General features: G+C 45.9%; 1 protein-coding gene across 1 annotated transcript in view; it reads right to left on the reverse strand.

Annotated features, from left to right (window-relative positions):
- The window catches only part of LOC119954158 (Down syndrome cell adhesion molecule-like protein 1 homolog), a 636717-nt gene that overhangs the window by 214817 nt on the left and 403982 nt on the right, over positions 1-17918 (reverse strand). Inside the window, exons 9-11 of the mRNA XM_038779115.1 lie at positions 14966-15244; positions 13968-14087; positions 11426-11602 (exon numbers count right to left, since the gene is read on the reverse strand). Coding sequence (XP_038635043.1) covers positions 11426-11602; positions 13968-14087; positions 14966-15244 — 576 coding nt within the window. The remainder of the gene's footprint in view (positions 1-11425; positions 11603-13967; positions 14088-14965; positions 15245-17918) is intronic.

Raw genomic sequence — 17918 nt, forward strand, 5'->3', positions numbered from 1 at the left:
TTTGATTATGTGAGTATGTTTATGTTTGATGCTCTCTGTGCTTGATTGGTTAAGCTTGGGTGTGGAATCAGGGAAAAGCAAACAAATTAGAAAGGGCTGGAAATCAGAAGAGAAGCACGGAGCAGACATTTAAAAGAACTGCAGTAGATCTTGTTACACACATGGGCCCGAATTTTCAGTATGGTGGGGCTCAGAGGGAATACTATACATGCAATTTCACTTCCCCCTCCAAAACCCAACTGGGTGAGTGGGGAGTGGGGAGGGGGGTTGGGGGTGTGTAAAATTCTGGCTATAGAGAGGTGCGTCATCTCTACATAGATCGAAAATATAAAATATCCAACAGTTATGGTCTGGTAGGTACTTCCTGAAAGATTGGTGGAAGCTAATTCAAAACTGACTTTCAAAAATTATTTGGCTAAATACTTAAAAAGGAATTAAATTGGGAAAGAAAAGGGCAGTAGGATGGCGCAGGTGGTTAGCCCTGCTGCCTCACAGCGCCAAGGTCCCAGGTTCGATCCCGGTTCTAGGTCATTGCCTGTGTGGAGTTTGCACATTCTCCCCGTGTTTGCGTGGGTTTCGCCCCCACACCCTAAAGATGTGGAGGCTAGGTGGATTGCCCACGCTAAATCGCCCATTAATTTGAAAAAATGAAATGAGTACTCTAAATTTAGGGGAAGCACGGTGGCGCAGTGGGTTAGCCCTGCTGCCTCACGGCGCCAAGGTCCCAGGTTCGATCTCGGCTCTGGGTCCCTGTCCGTGTGGAGTTTGCACATTCTCCCCGTGTCTGCGTGGGTTTCGCACCCACATCCCAAAGATGTGCAGCGCAGGTGGATTGGCCACGCTAAATTGCCCCTTGATTGGAAAAAATGAATTGGCTACTCTAAATTTATTTATTTTTTAAATTGGGAAAGAACAGGTGTATGGAACAGTTGCTTCACAGCTCCAGGGTCCCAGGTTCGATTCCCGGCTTGGGTCACTGTCTGTGTGAAGTCGGCACGTTCTCCCCGTGTCTGCGTGGGTTTCCTCCGGGTGCTCCGGTTTCCTCCCACAGTCCAAAGATGTGCAGGTTAGGTGGATTGGCCATGATAAATTGCCCTTTGTGTCCAAAAAGGTTAGGTGGGGTTACTGGGTTACTGGGATAGGGTGGAGGTGTGGGCTTAGGTAAGGTGTCCTTTCCAAGTGCTGGTGCAGACTCGATGGGCCAAATGGCCTCCTTCTGCACTGTAAATTCTATGATTCGATGACAGGGTCTGCAAAACGCAAGGGGCTGAATGGCCTCTTCTGCGCTGTACAATTCAGTGCATTGGGTTCCATTTCCAGCACTAACATAAATGACCTCAATGACAAAATTAATCAAAAACTTACTGAAAGTTTCATGCTTGTGATTGACCGATTGAGAATCAATCAGCAATTGTGTCCATGTAGCATAGTACCTTGAGCATCATTATCGATCGACTGCCTTTGCTGTGGTTGGAGCTGCAATTCGCATCAGGCAACTTTTTCCCCCCCCAGAAAGGCACAGTTGGTGTGTGATCTCACACTCTGGTCATAGCTGCATTTGTTGCCTGTGTTCAAATCCACCACTTGCTGGAGTACAATTAATTCATCACTGGCACAAACGTCAAAATATTTGAAGACAACTCCAGATCGACAGCCTCCCACTTGGGAGACAGATTTTTGCAGCTTACTGATTTCTGCTTCACTGACGAAGGTGAGTTTTAAAATGTAAACAGAAAATGGACAATCTCACCATGCCTGACAGCATCTGCAGAGAGGCGGGGGGGGGGGGGGGGGGGGAGAGGGAGAGAGAGAGAGAGAGAGAGACGCCTTGTCAAAGAGTCATCCAGACTCAAAACATTAGCTTAGTTCTCTCTCCACAGATGCTGTCAGGCCGGCTGAGATTGTCCAGCATTTTCTGTTCTTGTTTCACATCCCAGCATCCGCACTAATTTGCTTTTACTTTAAAGTTGAAATTGTGTTTCCGCGATTGTTTGTGCTTCTTCCTCAGCTTGAGCACATTGTAGTGTGGAACGGTGGAAGGTACGGAGGATGCAGTGAATAGGCCAGGACTTCTGAAACCTTGGGTTGACGTTTTGGGGATCACACACTCCAAGGCTTTGGAACTCTGACTGAAGGCTAACAGCTACGAGGCCCCTGTAAGCCCTCACCTTTTTTCTAATGGGTGAGCATATCCTAGATGTCTCAGCCTTGAAACCTGATTGCTGCTCCCCGAAAGCCAGTAAAAAAGTACGTGCTTGTTATGGGCGGCACGGGAGCTTTGTGGCTAGCACTGTTGCTTCACAGTGCCAGGGCCCCAGATTCGATTCCCGACTTGAGTCACTGTCTGTGCGAAGTCTGCACATTCTCCCTGGGTCTGCGTGGGTTCCCTCCTGGTGCTCCGGTTTCCTTCCCAGAATCCAAAGACATGCTTGTTAGGTGAATTGGACATTCTGAATTCTCCCTCTGTGTACCCGAATAGGCGCCGGAATGTGGCGACTGGAGGCTTTTCACAGTAACTTCATTGCAGTGTTAATGTAAGCCTACTTGTGACAATAATAAAGATTATTATGGCAGCAGGGTGGTGCAGTGGGTTAGCCCTGCAGGCTCACGGCGCCGAGGTCCCAGATTCGATCCCGGCTCTGGGTCACTGTCCGTGCGGAGTTTGCACATTCTCGCTGTGTATACGTGGGTTTCGTCCCCACAACCCAAAGATGTGCAGGGTAGGAGGATTGGCCACGCTAAATTGCCTCTTAATTGGAAAAATTGAATTGGGTACACTAAATTTAGTAAAAAATAAATAAATAAAGATTATTATTATCATTGGCCAGTGGCAGGGTGACCTCGGCCCACCGATGTCAATGGGGTTTCCTGTTGTATCCAACCCAGCCGCCGGAAACCCCCCGCGGATTTGTCATTGGCAGGACTGGAAGGTCCTGCAGGTGGGTGATTATTAAACATTAAACTATTTGGGGCAGCACGGTGGCGCAGTGGTTAGCACTGCTGCCTCACGGTGCCAAGGTCCCAGGTTCGATCCCGGCTCTGGGTCACTGTCCATGTGGAGTTTGCACATTCTCCCCGTGTCTGCGTGGGTTTCACCCCCACAACCCAAAGATGTGCAGGGTAGGTGGATCGGCCACACTAAATTGCGTCTTAATTTAAAAAAAATTTTAAAATTATTTTTAAACCCTGAAGTTCAACAACCTGCGGCTTGCAGAGCCCCCCCCCCCCCCCCCCCCCCCCCCTCCCACCGTCCCCACCGTCCCCACCATCACTCTGCACCCTTTCCTGGCTCACATTCTGGGATCACAGCAATCATCAAGGCTCAGATAACAGGATCAGAGTGGCAAGAGATTTGGGAAGCACTGGAATAGACTACTGTGCAAACGGAGGGGATCAATAGCTCGCCCTGTGCTGTGTTACAGACTGTTGTGTAGAATGCAAAGCCATTAATGGGCACTAATTGGTGTAAAAAACAAATGACCTAGAATCTGATCAATCTGAAATTTACAGACACACCATCAGTATCAACAATTAAGGAAATGCAGTGTCCCTCAGCCAACAGCTTGCTAATCAATTTCAGGTCAATTTCTTAAATCAAGAATCAAACAGCGGGTGATCTTAGTAAGTAGCTAGTCCCATTCCAAATCAGGAAATGGATTATGGCACGGGTCAAAGTGCAGCACATATTGCTGCAATGAGAGTGTAGGCCAGGATTCTCCGGACGTTGGCATTATCTGCTCCCACTGGCACCGCACCCATGCCCGCAGGTTTCCCAGCGGCAGGGTGGGGGGGGTCTTCAAATGGAAATCGCGTCATCCAGGTTTCTCATCCCGATTTCGCTGTACCCCAGCCTCAATAGCCTAATGGGGGAATCTGAGTTATATGAAGGAATATCAGTCCTGAAAGACCTGGTTCTAATTCTGTACCTTGTCCATAGACCATTCAGCCTTTAGAGCTTGCTCCATCACTCGGTTAGATAATGGGTGATGTATACATTATCTCCAGTTACCCACCTTGGTTCTGGATCAAGAATATAAAACTGCTGAGGCCTCAGAGCATACAGGACTGTCGGAAGTTACAGAGATAGGGAGGCAGAACACAATGGAGGGATTTGAATCCATTAAAGGATCGATCCATTAAACCAGCCCCCATAAGGGTTGGTTGAGCACAGTGGGCTAAATAGCTGGCTTGTAATGCCGAACAATGCCAGCAGCGCGGGTTCAATTCCCGTACCAGCCTCCCTGAACAGGCGGCGGAATGTGGCGACTAGGGGCTTTTCACAGTAACTTCATCGAAGCCAACTTGTGACAATAAGCGATTATTATTATATTATTATTATTAAAAGGATAATGGGGTGGCACGATGGCATCATGGTCAACACTGCTGCCTCACAGACCCAGAGACCCGGCTTCGATTCCAACCTTGGGAGACTGTCTGTGCGGAGTTTGCAGGTTCTCCCCGTGTCTGCGTGGGCTTCCTCTGGGTGCTCAGGTTTCCTCGCACAGTCCAAAGATGTGCAGATTAGGTGGACTGGCCATGCTGAATTGCCCCTTAGTGTCCAAAGATGTGTAGGAGGGGTTACGGTGATAGGGTGGGGATAGTGGTCAGAGGGTCGGTGCAGACTCGATGTGTCGAATGATCTCCTTCTGCACCGTAGGGATTCTATGGACCAGTATCAGTGCAGATAAACGAGGGAGCATCACACCTCTGCCAATAACTTGCATTTAGCACCTTTAAAGTGCTGATGCAGGCACACACACACTGTTCATATCGTTTATCTCAAGTTTGAAACCTCTCGATATTCCTTCTGAGACTCGTAACAAGACTGAACCTGAATCCTGATTCCTGATTGTGTTATAAGGCCAGCTCCCTTTCACTTTCAAAGGACCCTCTTTTATGTGTGGAATGAAAATAATTTCAGAAATATATCCTCTTGCTGCTCAAAGTCCCTTCATGGGCTTACAAAGGGAAGACAGACATGTAGTACTGTTTGTAAACCAGAGATAACACAGCCTTTGCACTGGTGTATGTTGCAAACAGCAAGCTGGTCGCAGCACTTTCAAAGGCTGTTGAATTATATGAATGTTAATGAGCTCACTTGAATACATCTGTTTCTTTTTTGCTGGGATTTCTGTTTGTAATTTCTCCGTCTTCGCCACATCTGTTTATTGGAAAGAATAATCGGCGACAGTGCTTCTTAATTGTTTGGTGCTCCCTACCCAACAACCCCCCCCCCACCTCCCCACCCACCCCCATCCAGCTCACTGCATAATAGCGGCCTGAATGGGAGGTTATCTATGGCCAGTTGGACGCCTGCCATCCCCATACGGCATCGTCAAGCCAGATGGGCAAAGCAACAACAACTTGCATTTGCACAGCACCCCTAATGTGACAAAATCTTCCAAGGTGCTCCACAGAGGTGTAATCAGACAAAATCTGACTGCAACCACACAGGAGATATTAGGACAATTGCAGGCGGCCAAAGAGATAGTCTCAAGGCGTAGCTCAAAGGAAGAGAGAGAGGGAAGTAGCAGAGAGGTTTAGAAAGGGATCTTCAGGGCTCAGGGTCTCAGCAGTCGAAGACATGGTTGCCAATGGTTAATGTGCAGGAAATCAAAGGTGCATATATTCGGTGCGCAAGGGTCTTGGAGGGTTGGAGGAGATTACAGAGCGAGGGAAGAAAGAGGTCCTGGAGGGATTTTAACTCAAGGACGAGAATTTTAAACATGAGGCATTGCTGAACTGAAAGACGGTCAATGATCACAGGACTGGCAGGCGCGGGTTAGGATAGAGACAGCGGGGTTTTACATGGGGTTCAGCTTACAAAGCAGGACCAGCCGGGATGGCATTGGAATAACTGGAAAAGAAGCACGGATGAGATTGTTCAGGGCAAGGACGGAGCCGGAAGATATTACAAAAGTTGCATTTAATAATAATCTTTATTGTCACAAGTAGGCTTACATTAACACAGTAATGAAGTTACTGTGAAAAGCCCCCAGTCGCCACATTCCGGCGCCTGTTCGGGTACATTGAGGGAGAATTCAGAATGTCCAATTCACCGAACAGCACGTCTTTCGGGACTTGTGGAGGGAAACCGGAGCACCCGGAGGAAACTCACGCAAACATGGGGAGAACGTGCAGACTCCGCACAGACAGTGACCCAAGCCGGGAATCGAACCTGCGCCCCTGGAGCTGTGAAGCCACAGTGCTAACCACTGTGCTACCGTCACTGGTGATGAAGAGGATATGGCGTTGGGAACGCAAGATTAAGTTTGACACAGGATTGTGAACATTTTCAGACAATAGCCAGGGAGAGGGATGGTGGAGCGGTGGGGTGGGGGCGAGAATGTGAAAAAAACAGATTCAATTTGCGAAATAATTCTGTTAGCTAATTTGGCAATTGCGACCAGGTCAAGCACGGTGGGGAGAAAGAGTGGCAAGTCTTTAAGCATCCACTGAATGTGTCTCCTCCTGGGTCGACTAAGGAGGCCATCTGTTGAATTATTGACAAGCTGCAACATCCTGTTGTCTGAACTGGCGATTAATATATCAGAGCACGGGTAAGTGAGAAGGAACAAAATAGAATGGCTTATGAGTGGCCTGAGGAGGCTGACTGATTCAACAGCAGAGAAAGATGCAATGCACATCTCAGTGATATCACGCTCACCTCTGGGTCAGTAGCCTCTGGGCTCAAGTACGACTCCAGAACCTTGCATACAGAATCCAGGTTGACACTCCAGCGCAGTACTGAGGGAGTGTGGCACTGTTGGAGGTGCCATCCTTTTCCACGTGAGAGGCTAAACCAAAATCGGCCTTGTCAAGTGGAGATAAAAGACGCAGTATTTTTGATGAGCAAAAGAGATCTCCTACTATCCTGGTCAACATTTCTCCCTCAGTATCATCACTCAAACAGGTTACCGACTCATTTATCTCATTGCCCTTTATGGGCCCGTGTTGTGTGTAAATCATCTGCCGTGCTATCTATAATTAAATTAAAAAGTGCTTTATTCCTCAGCTCATCCACCCCCCCCGCCCCCCTTCCCCGTCAGCTTGGGTCCTTCTCATTTCTATGTTTGCTTGGTGGCTTATTCCAAGCATTCCTCACTCTTTGCGCGGAGTGCATTCCTTTTGGCATCTTCTTCATCATTTTCAGTCACATTTCTCCAATTTGTTGCTGTGACATTGTTATAAATGTACAGAACTGGACATGTTATGTCCAAATCAACCACTAGAGGGAGCTAGATTTAGAACTATACAAGGCATCGATGCTAAGTCTTGTGGGTGAGAGATTGAGGAAAAAGCTAGAAGCCAGACTGTAGGAAAGATAGTGTGAGTGAGAGCAGATCATAGTTGATGCATTTGTGCCAAGATTAATAGATGAGTGTAGATGAGATGTATGTTTATTATCAACTGTGTATTATATAGGAGTAAGTGTTGAATCCAATTGAGTCGTGTAAATAAATCTTTAGCTTTGTTTAATATAAAAGCTAGTTGTGGTCTTTGTGAACATTACGCCAACCATCCGAGAATTCGCAACACCAAGAACGCTACAGTTGCCAGTGGTACATCCTTTCACAAGGCTGTTCTCCCAGCAGAACCACACATTAGGGCAGAAAACTGGGGCGAGGGGCTGGGATTTTGCAGCCCCACTGTGGGGGACCCCAATTGACTTTCCGTCTGAAACAGAAGATCCTAGTGGTGGGCGTGACCGGGAATCGTGACTCCAGCCTCTGACTCTATCCGATTTGTACATCCCTCGCCTAACTACGTCCAGGTTGTCGGCTCCTCCATGCCTGCTTCATTTTCAAGTTACCTTCTGGATTTAAGCCAATCAATATTTTACACACATCAGTAAAGTCTTTTCGCTGCACCTTGACCCCTCCCCCGCCATGGCCCTTCCACCGTTTTTCTTGTCGCCTCTCGAGATATTTGAGATCATATTAAATTGGATAACTAAGGGAGACTGAGCTTTACTCAACTGATAGATTGCAAAACCATCTTCACTTACTGTAGCCAAAGAATAAACAGCAGAACAGAATTGGGAATAAAATGGTTTGACGTAGCTGAAAGAGAAAATTTCTATTTCATCCTTCATGACCTTGGACATCTCTCAGCGTTTAACAGCCAATCAAAGTCTTGATCATTCTAGGAAAACGAGGCAGCCAAAATGAAGAAAATGACTGGATGATCTGTTGGACGGTCTTTGTTGAAGAATAATTGTTGGCCGGATCATCCTGTTCTTCAACTCATGCCATGACCAGGCAGAGAGTTCAACCATTCAGCCTGTATTCGTTCAGCACTCCCTTAGGACTGGAGTGCCACCCTCATTATATGCTCAAGTGTCAAGAGGGCTTCAACCCCCCCAGCAATAGGATTGACACCATTGAGCCAAGACAGACAGCAAAGAATGACTGAAACAATTGAGGGCGAACACAAGGCTCTGCGCAAACATGCATCCCATCCAGAAATGAAACAATGGCACTTATGGAGGTATCGGATTCTCTTGTTGAAATATCTTAAACCCTGACACGCCATAAATTAACCTTGAAGTTAACTCCCTTCTCTCTCCACAGATGCTGCCAGACCTGCTGAGGTTGTCCAGCATTTTCTGCTTTCGTTTCAGATTCCAGCATCCGCAGTAATTAGCTTTCATGAACAATGAGATGATTGATCAGTTAAATGTACTGCCTGAAATTGGAAGCAGGTTCAATAATTATTTTCCAAAGGGAATTGGTTTATATGCTCAAAAAGAAGACATTTGCAAAGGGAAAAGAACAGGGAAGTGGGAATAAAAGGATAGGTCTTCCATGGTGCTGCCACAAGTATGATAGGCCGAATAGCCTATTTCTATGCTGCATGATTCTATCCATTTCTGGTGTAGTTAGTTGAGAGAGGAATAATGTTGGGGACACTGGAAGAACTCCCCTTTCAAACAAGTACAAAGAACAATACAGCACAGGAACAGGCCCTTCGGCCCTCCCAAGCCTGTACTGGTCATGATACCAACCTTGGCCAAAACCCTCAGCCCTTCCTTGTGCCGTATCCCTCTATACCCATCCTATCCATGTGTTTGTCAAGATGCCTTTTGAACGTCGTTAATGTATCTGCTTCACAACCTCCCTTGGCAACGCGTTCCAGGCACTCACCACCCTCTGCGTAAAAAATCTGCTTCGCACATCTCCTCTAAACTTTGCCCCACGGACCTTAAACCTATGCCCTCTGGTGACTGACCCCTCCACCCTGGGAAAGAGTGCCTGCCCATCCACTCTATCCATGCCCCTCATAATCTTGTAGACCTCTATCAGGTCACCCCTCAATCTCCGTCTTAATAATGAAAACAGTCTGAGTCTATTCAGCCTCTTCACACAGTTAAAAATAGTGGGGTTCAGAGGGAGGAGGGCAAGTTCCTTATGCCTTTCTTGTGTTTTACGGATAACTTTTGGTTGTATTTTGCTGCCCGTGTTGAGGCAGCCATTAAGTCACCTTTTACTTAGCAAGCTTCTGATTGATTAGATCATTACACCGAGAGAAAGTATTTTTTTTTTATTGCGTTCTGTGTGACAATCCCACAGGAGGTAAATCAATCACTTCTCACCCTACAGTATTGATCACCTCTGTCTGTTGTTCTTGGAAGCTCCTCTCACCTCCCCCACCAAGACAACTGCGAACATCTGCAATCATTGAGCTTGTTAGCTCCATCAATTCGAGAGTCTAATGAAATAGGAAACTACAGCCTGACAGAGGTGGATTATTAAACCGCAACTAAACGAAGTCTGATGAGATCAATCTCTCTATGGAACACACAGTATTGACAGATCCTTTGCTACTCTGCAGGTATTGCAGTGGACGAGGCAAAGTGCTCAGCGAACAACCGACAAGAATTCGGAAGAAGGCAAGTCCAGTCTGTTCCTTTAGCCAATGGACTGAGGTTACCAGAGAAAACAGATTACTGGAGAGTCAATGGATTGTGACATGGTGAGAAGGTGGGCAGACATTGTTTGGCTTCTGAAAAACAGAGGTTCTGAGAGCTTAATGCTCTTCTCCTATTTGCTAATCATTTATGTCACTAGATGAAGCCCTCTCTCGCTCTCTCTCCCAGGATTATAATGTAACATTGAATATAAATGTCACATTTTTTCTCAGGTTTTTAATTGTACATCAAAATGGGAGTGCGACTCACACATCAGGACGGGTGTGCTTCTGCCTAGAGCTGAGGGGACAGCATTATAATCTGTACAACAGCAGGCTCAACTGGGTCAGGCTGAGTTAGCGTCAAATGCTCCCCGAACTGTACACTTCCAACAAAGACAACACCCTCACCCCACTGTGTCTCATTTCAGTTCATGCATAGGTCATCTTGCATGTTTTTTTTGTTTTTTTTTCTTTTTTAAATAAATTTTTCCAATTAAGGGGCAATTTAGCGTGGCCAATCCACCTACTCTGCACATTTTTGGGTTGTGGGGGCGAAACCCACGCAGACACGGGGAGAATGTGCAAACTCCACACGGACAGTGACCCAGAGCCGGGATCGAACCTGGGACCTCGGCATCTTGCATGTTTTGGGAAGTTCATAAAATGGAGAAAATAACGCCACGGTCTGCAGATCAGAGCGATAACGCAAATATTCAAAGTTTCTTTTGCTGGCTTGATCCTTGGAGCAGAGAAGATAGAGAGAGGATTTAATAGAGATGTTCAAAATCATGAGGCGTTCAGAGGAAATAAATCGGGAGGAAGTGTTCCCACCGGCAGGAGGGTTGGATAACTAGAGTTCACGCGTCCAAGGTAATTGGCAAAAGTACGAGAAGAGAGATGAAAATTCTTTGTGATGCAGTCAGCTTTTATGATCTGAAATGAACTGACTGAAAGATTGGATGGAAACAGATTCAATCATAACTTTCAGAGAATTCAATTTATGTTTGAGACGCAGATATTTGCAGACCGTTGGGGCAGGAGCAAGGGGCCGGACTAATTGGGTAACACTTTCAAAGAGCTTTCAAATGGGCCGAATGGCTTGCTTCTGTGTTTAGTAATTCTGTGAACTCGTTAAGTCTCATGTATAATTCAGAACTTTGTTCTTTCACCCCTGCAGTCAAGCAACTAGTACCAATGAAGTTCGTGGGAGGCAGTTGTGATGTGTGTTGAACAACAATCTGTATAGACTTTCAAACAGACATTCCCGTTCAATGTATGGATTCAACGTACGGATTTCGTTCAACACATGGATTTCATTCAACGTATGGATTTCACTCCACATATGGATTCAACCTATGGATTTTGTTCAACATATGGATTCAGCATATGGATTTCATTCCGCCTATGGATTCACCGTATGGATTTCATTCAACGTATGGGTTCACCGCATGGATATCAATTTGGCTTTTCGGAAAACATGGTGTCAAACTCAAACGCAAATTAAGGTACTTACTCTTTACTGTAAGAAACATGGACTTGCTGATGTCTGTGCCCACACCGTTGCTTGCCTGGCAAAGGTAGTACCCAATGTCTTCTTCCAAGACATGACGAATCAACAAGGAACCGTTTGCCAGGATCTGGATTCGACCTGTCAGCGGTACTGGGTGATACTGCTGAGGATTCCCGCTTCCTACAAAGGATGAAGTTAGTGAAGATTCAGAGGGTCAGTGAGAAATAATGTACGCATTCACCTCACTGAGACCCAGAGGAACATGCTTTATCATGAAGGTGCTCTGGTGAGTATTACATGTCACCGCCGCTGGAACACATGTAAAGAGCTATTAAAAAGTAGCAGCTTTTTCCTTTGTGAAATTTTTCCATAAACCAAGTACATCACAGGACCTGGACCCTCTACTGTTCCTTTAACTTGCAATGAGAACAGCAACACAAGCAAGCTTGTTGGAATTTTACCACAACAAACATTAGTTTGGGCGGCACGGTGGCGTAGTGGTTAGCACTGCTACCTCACGGCACCAAGGACCCAAATTTGATCCCAGCCCCGGGTCACTGTCCGTGTGGAGTTTGCACATTCTCCCCGTGTCTGGGTGGGTCTCACCCTCACAACCAAAAGATGTCCAGGCTAGGTGGATTGGCCATGCTAAATTGCCCCTTAATTGGAAAAAAAAAATGAATTGGGTACTTTAAATTAAAAAAGAACATTAGTTTACCCCTGTGTTAAAATCGTAGATTCATGATGCTCTTTCCAAGTATATGCATGACTTGAATTGCGTATTACCTTTGACTGTAGTGTGTTATTTAATATGTTTATTCAGCATTTTTGTAAATGTACGTCCCATTTGTATTTGCGATAATCTCAATCCAGGCCCATGTTTATAAATCAGAGTGGCAGGGGAAAGGTGTTCAGAGTGTTTCTCTGCTGATTTATCATTCCTTTAGTCTCAGCCATTGTGGAATTGAGTTTGTGGAGTGGCCTCGTAATTTATGTCAGATTAGTAACTCTGATCATCGAGTAGTTATTTCCTTGAGAGGATCTTGGCTGGTCCGAAACACTGGTCTGTGCACTCACTGCACAAAACTCTCAGCTGTGGTTTCTAGGAACATTCTTCTGTGACTTTAGCTGAAGCGGGCAAATATAACAAGTAACTACTGCAGTCGGTGAAGAGAGATGCTATACTCCAGTCTACAAGGACTAAACATGGAGCTGGCAAAGGATCCTTTTGTGTTAATCAATGACAAAACATGGCCACTGCGCATGGCACTTTTACCACACAGTCAGTCATGGATGGTCATTCGTTGAAAGAACTTTAAATGAAGCTACTGCATATCGATCCCTCGTTATATTGTCAAATCAGCATTTCCACTGAGACTAAAAATGGGATTTTTCCTTGATTCCTTTTCAATGGTTTTGAGATGTTTAAAGGTGATTAAAGAATTGTACATCAGTGTGAGTCAATATCTTCAGATGCTGTGAAATTAATTGAGGGAACAAAAATAACTGTATCGGAAACCAGTCTTGCACTTAGAATCATCGAATCCCCACAGTGCAGAAGGATGCCATTCGGCCCATTGAGTCTGCACCAGCCCTCTGAAAGAGTACTTCACCCAAGCTCACTCCCCAGCCCTATCCCATTAACCCCTTAATCTAACCTACACATCTTTGTTTGGAGACAAAGGGGCAATTTAGCATGGGCAATCCAGCTAACCTGCCCACCTTTGGTCCGTGGGAGGAACACCTGGAGGAAACCCACACAGACATGGGGTTAATTTACAAACTCCACACAGTCGCCCGAGGCCGGAATTGAACCCAGGTCACAGATGCTGTGAAGCAGCAGTGCTGACCACTGTGCCACCGTGCCACCCCACAAGAGCTTGATTCTGAAAGATGATTGTCATGCAAATCTCCCAGCAAACCCTGTAAAAAGAAACCTTGACCAAGATTGCACAGGGTAGAGTTGCCAGCTCTCTAGAAATATCTTGGAAATGCCAAGAATTAAAATTGATCTCCAGAACACCTCTGTGTGCAACCCAGAATAAAAATAAGAGACGTTGAGAAAAATAAATCTTCTTCCCATGCTTTTGATTATGAATGATAAATATTTTGAAGGTGGGTATTAACAAATAGTCAAGAATCATTCAATCACGTAACAAAGAGTACGGATTGGCATGTTGGATGCCCAGTCGTGGGGCAGCCAGAGGAGGAAGTATATTTATTTATTTTTTCTAATTAAGGGGCAATTTAACGTGGCCAATCCACCCACCCTGCACATCTTTGGATTGTGGGGGTGAGAGCCACACAGAGAATGGAGGAACTCCACACAGTGATCAGGGGCCGGGATTGAACCCGGGTCCTCGGCGCCGTGAGGCACCAGTGCTAACCACTGTGCCATTGTGCCGCAGTGACCCTTCTTGACCAGGACCAATTAAAGCTAACAATCCATCGAATGTTACATTTTAGCAACCATCTGGATTGCAGTGTTGCCAACTAGCACCGCGACTGGGGAAACAATGAGAGCAAACAACAGCCGGGTCGTAACCTTTTGCGTGTTTCCACATGACCTTCGGAGGAGGATATCCATCCACTGAACAGTTAAGAACTCCGGCTTTTCCATAGATGCCATCCTGGTTATTGGGTTGAACGACAAAACGAGGAGGCACTGGAAAACAGAAAACAGTGTAATAATTGAGTCGATGAACACAATAGGGTTGATCAGAAAAAAGTAGGGTGTGTTACAGTGGCAAAGATGAGCTTAAATGCTCAAAATGGTTTCTTTGACTATTTTTAAAGGGCAAATATTTTTCCGGGGCAGAGCACATTGACAAGAGAATAATTCACCTGTAACCATGCGCTAGACTGAGGAACACCGGTGCCCAAGCACGGTAATTAAAATAGCAATAACGCATATTCTACTCATACGGGTCAGAAACATGCGTGCTGAAATCCCACTGCAGGATTTCAGAATATGATTGAGATTGGCATTTCTGCGCATCACAAAGGGAGTGCGACTCTGTCAGAGGTGCTGTCGCTTCAGTGAATCATTAAAATTGAGTCTCTGTCTCCCCTTGCTAGTGGGGGGGGGAGGGGGGGGTACAGGATCCCATGACATGATGCAAAGGTGAGCACAGATGCGGTTCTGGCCTATATCTATCACTTGATCAACAGCTGACACCAAGAGATTGCATTTATACATCACCTTGTTGTATTCTCAGGTACACAGCTACCACTGAAGTGTAATTACTGTTGCATTATGGGAAAATGTGGCAGCCAATTTATACATAGCAAGATTCCACAAACATCTATTTTGCAAACGGTGTGTCAGTGGAATATTTTTGATGAAGGACTGAAACGTCACCTCAACAATTACCCAATGAAAATGGATTAAGTAGACCCTGCCACCCCAACTGTGTGGCTCCAAATTTTTGAAAGTTGCGACAAGAACCCGCATTAAAAGATACTTAGGTCACCTAGTAAGAACAAAAGGGCATAAGGATTATTTTAAAAAGACATTTAATAAGTGTCTTGGGAGCCTCTCACCTCGGACAATGAGTCGTCGCTCTCTCATGACTGTTGCAGCCTCGTTGCTGGCAATGCACGTGTAATTCCCGTTGTGTTTCAGAGACACGCTGGAGATCTGCAAGGAGCTCATGAATTCTTTGGTTTCGATGGTGACCCCTGACCCGGAGAGAATCAGCTGACCGTCCTTTCTCCAGGTGATACGAATGGGCATATCGCCTGACGACACCACGCAGGGGATGTAGAGAAGCTGGCCTATCGACGCTGGCGGAAACTCAAAAGGCTGAATTAAGGGAGGAACTGGAAAGAAAGAAGCCTAATTAACATAGAACATGGAACAGACAGTGCAGAAGGAGGCCATTCGGCCCATCGAGTCTGCACTGACCCATTTAAGCCCTCACTTCCACCCTATCCCCATAACCCAGTAACTCCACCTAACCATATATCAAGGCCTAACCTGCACGTCTTTGGACTGTGGGAGGAAACCGGAGCACCCGGAGGGAACCCACGCAGACACGGGGAGAATGTGCAGACTCCGCACAGACAGTGACCCAGCAGGGAATCAAACCTGGGACCCTGGCGCTGTGAAGCCACAGTTCTAGTCACTTGTGCTACCGTGCTGCCGTGCAGTGTCAAATTTTGAACTGGTCGGTAGATTTAACAACGGACATTTAATTTCAGTCAGTACCTCAGTCCCTGTGCCTTCATTAATTTAACTTTTTTTAAGGGACAGATTTGGCGTAAGTGTTGGCAATGACATATTTTAAGATGAGGAAAGAGCTCTTCACTGGGACTTGGGAGGCTGGCCTTTCAGAAACCCATATTTGATTCTAAGACAGATTGGGAGTAAGGGGGCTGAGGGAAATGCATTGGGGGAACCTGCATTAGAAGCCTCTCACTTCCATTGACCAACAACATAAAATTGCCCCAATATTTTCCGTCAGTTGATACAGACTTAATAATCTTAGTCAAGAACACCCGGGATTTGGGGATTGATGATTCTGCTGTTCTGAAACAAGGAGTTCTGGGTTGCAGAAAAACGTCAGAGAGACTTTCGTTTCTCTGATGCCAGGCTGCCTTACCACAGACTGTTTCGCGATGTTTTTGCTGGAAAACTGCAGAAAGGTATCAGGGAGAAACAAGGTCGGAGCATGCCTCTTAATGAATGAAAGGGCTCATGGCCATGCTGATGGTGGAAGATGTCATTGTCAAGAGGGACATGGGGGTATCTAAAGAACTGCGTTCAGGGCAGAAATGCCACAACAGGGGTAAAAAAAAAGGAAATCCACGCCACGATTTGCTGTTTTCCCAACCCACTTGTTTACCCTTCCCGCCTTCTCATCGTGCCCAGCTCCTATACTGTAATGAGCAAAGTTAGCGAAGCCACCAGATTGTTTGGCGTGTCATACTTTGCAGCACTCATCTCCCTCTCTTCCAGGAGCATAAAACTTAGCAAATGCTCAATTTTCAAAATACCTCTGCCCCCATTCTACAGATTTCAAACAAATCTCAGAGTCACAGTGACTACCACAGATCAGTGTAAATGGGAAGATTCTCCCAGTGCACGTGCAAAAATGTGATCATTCTGCCAATGTAGGAGTCCTACGTGCTCTGGGGAAATCAAGGACAGTGGACACCAGCAATAAAGTTACCACAGGTCAATAAGATGCTCCTAAATAATCTTACAGCAGGTTTTTTAAAAAAAAGGTATCCTCAAGGCATTAATACTACAATTCTCATTCTTGCTTTCAAATGTCGCCATAGTCTCGCACCTCTCTCTATCTATAACCCCCCCCAGCCCTACTACCCTCCGGGATCTTTATGCTCCTCCAGTTCTACCCTCCTGCTTATCCATAATTAGCGGTCACGCCTTCAGCTCCCTCTGTCCCAAGTTCTGGAATTCTGTTTGTAAACCTCTCCAGTTCTACAACTCTCCTCTTTTTCCTCACAGCACACTTCGCCTATCCTCATATCAGTACACCTGGCTCAGTGTCAAATTTTGGTTTGATAACCCTCCAAAATGCTTTACAAATGCAAGTCGCTGTCAGAAATTTTAAGCGTTTAATATTCAGGGGTAATTTGTATGTTTCTGGGAAGGTGATCATTGGAAGCAAACCTTCCTGTGGTAAAACACAAAGTACAACCATTTCAGGCGCAGAAACCTTTCTATTGACTTCACCAGAAGATTAAAAGTAAACATCAAGATAGATGAGAGCCCAAAGGTTATAAGAGAATTGTCCCAATTTTCTTTAGAAATAAACACAAACGTAATTCACTTCTGATGTCATTAGATCCATTGGGCTGGGTTACCAGCCGTCTCAGGAATTGAACATTAATCCCCAGGATGCAACCGGAAGCAACCAAGGGGAAAGATCTGAGATGCGTTGACCAACACTGCATCATTTTTTCATTTGATTTGATTTATTAGTTAGGAAAGTAATGGAATTGGGTGAAACAAAACAGTTTTATGAACAGTAAAGACAAATCCAGTTGGTTAACAAAGAGCCTGATGTCTTTCCCATTGGTGGAGAGCAGGATAGGCAGGGGTGGCACGTGACCAGTGGTTAGCACTGGGACTACGGCGCTGAGGACCCGGGTTCGAATCCCAGCCCTGGGTCACTGTCCGTGTGGAGTTTGAACATTCTCCCCATGTCTGCGTGAGTTTCACTCGTACAACCCAAAAGATGTGCAGGTTAGGTGGATTGGAAAAGCTAAATTGCCCCTTAATTGGGAAAGAAAAATACTTGGGTACTCTAAATTTATGAACAATAAAAAGGGTAGGCAGGACAATTCAGGAGAGTGAGGATTGGCTCTTTCAAGATGTTACGTGCTGAAGCCTCCAGATACACACCCGACCAGAGTTGGGGACCATGGTGGGGCAGTGGTCCAAGGGCGGTCCATGAATTTTAGCCTAGTCTGACAGGAGAGCTGGGCCTAGGTACCTTGGGTAAAATCTGCCAGTGCAGATGAAATA

Source organism: Scyliorhinus canicula, chromosome 19, assembly GCF_902713615.1.
Source record: "Scyliorhinus canicula chromosome 19, sScyCan1.1, whole genome shotgun sequence".
Lineage (NCBI taxonomy): Eukaryota > Metazoa > Chordata > Chondrichthyes > Carcharhiniformes > Scyliorhinidae > Scyliorhinus > Scyliorhinus canicula.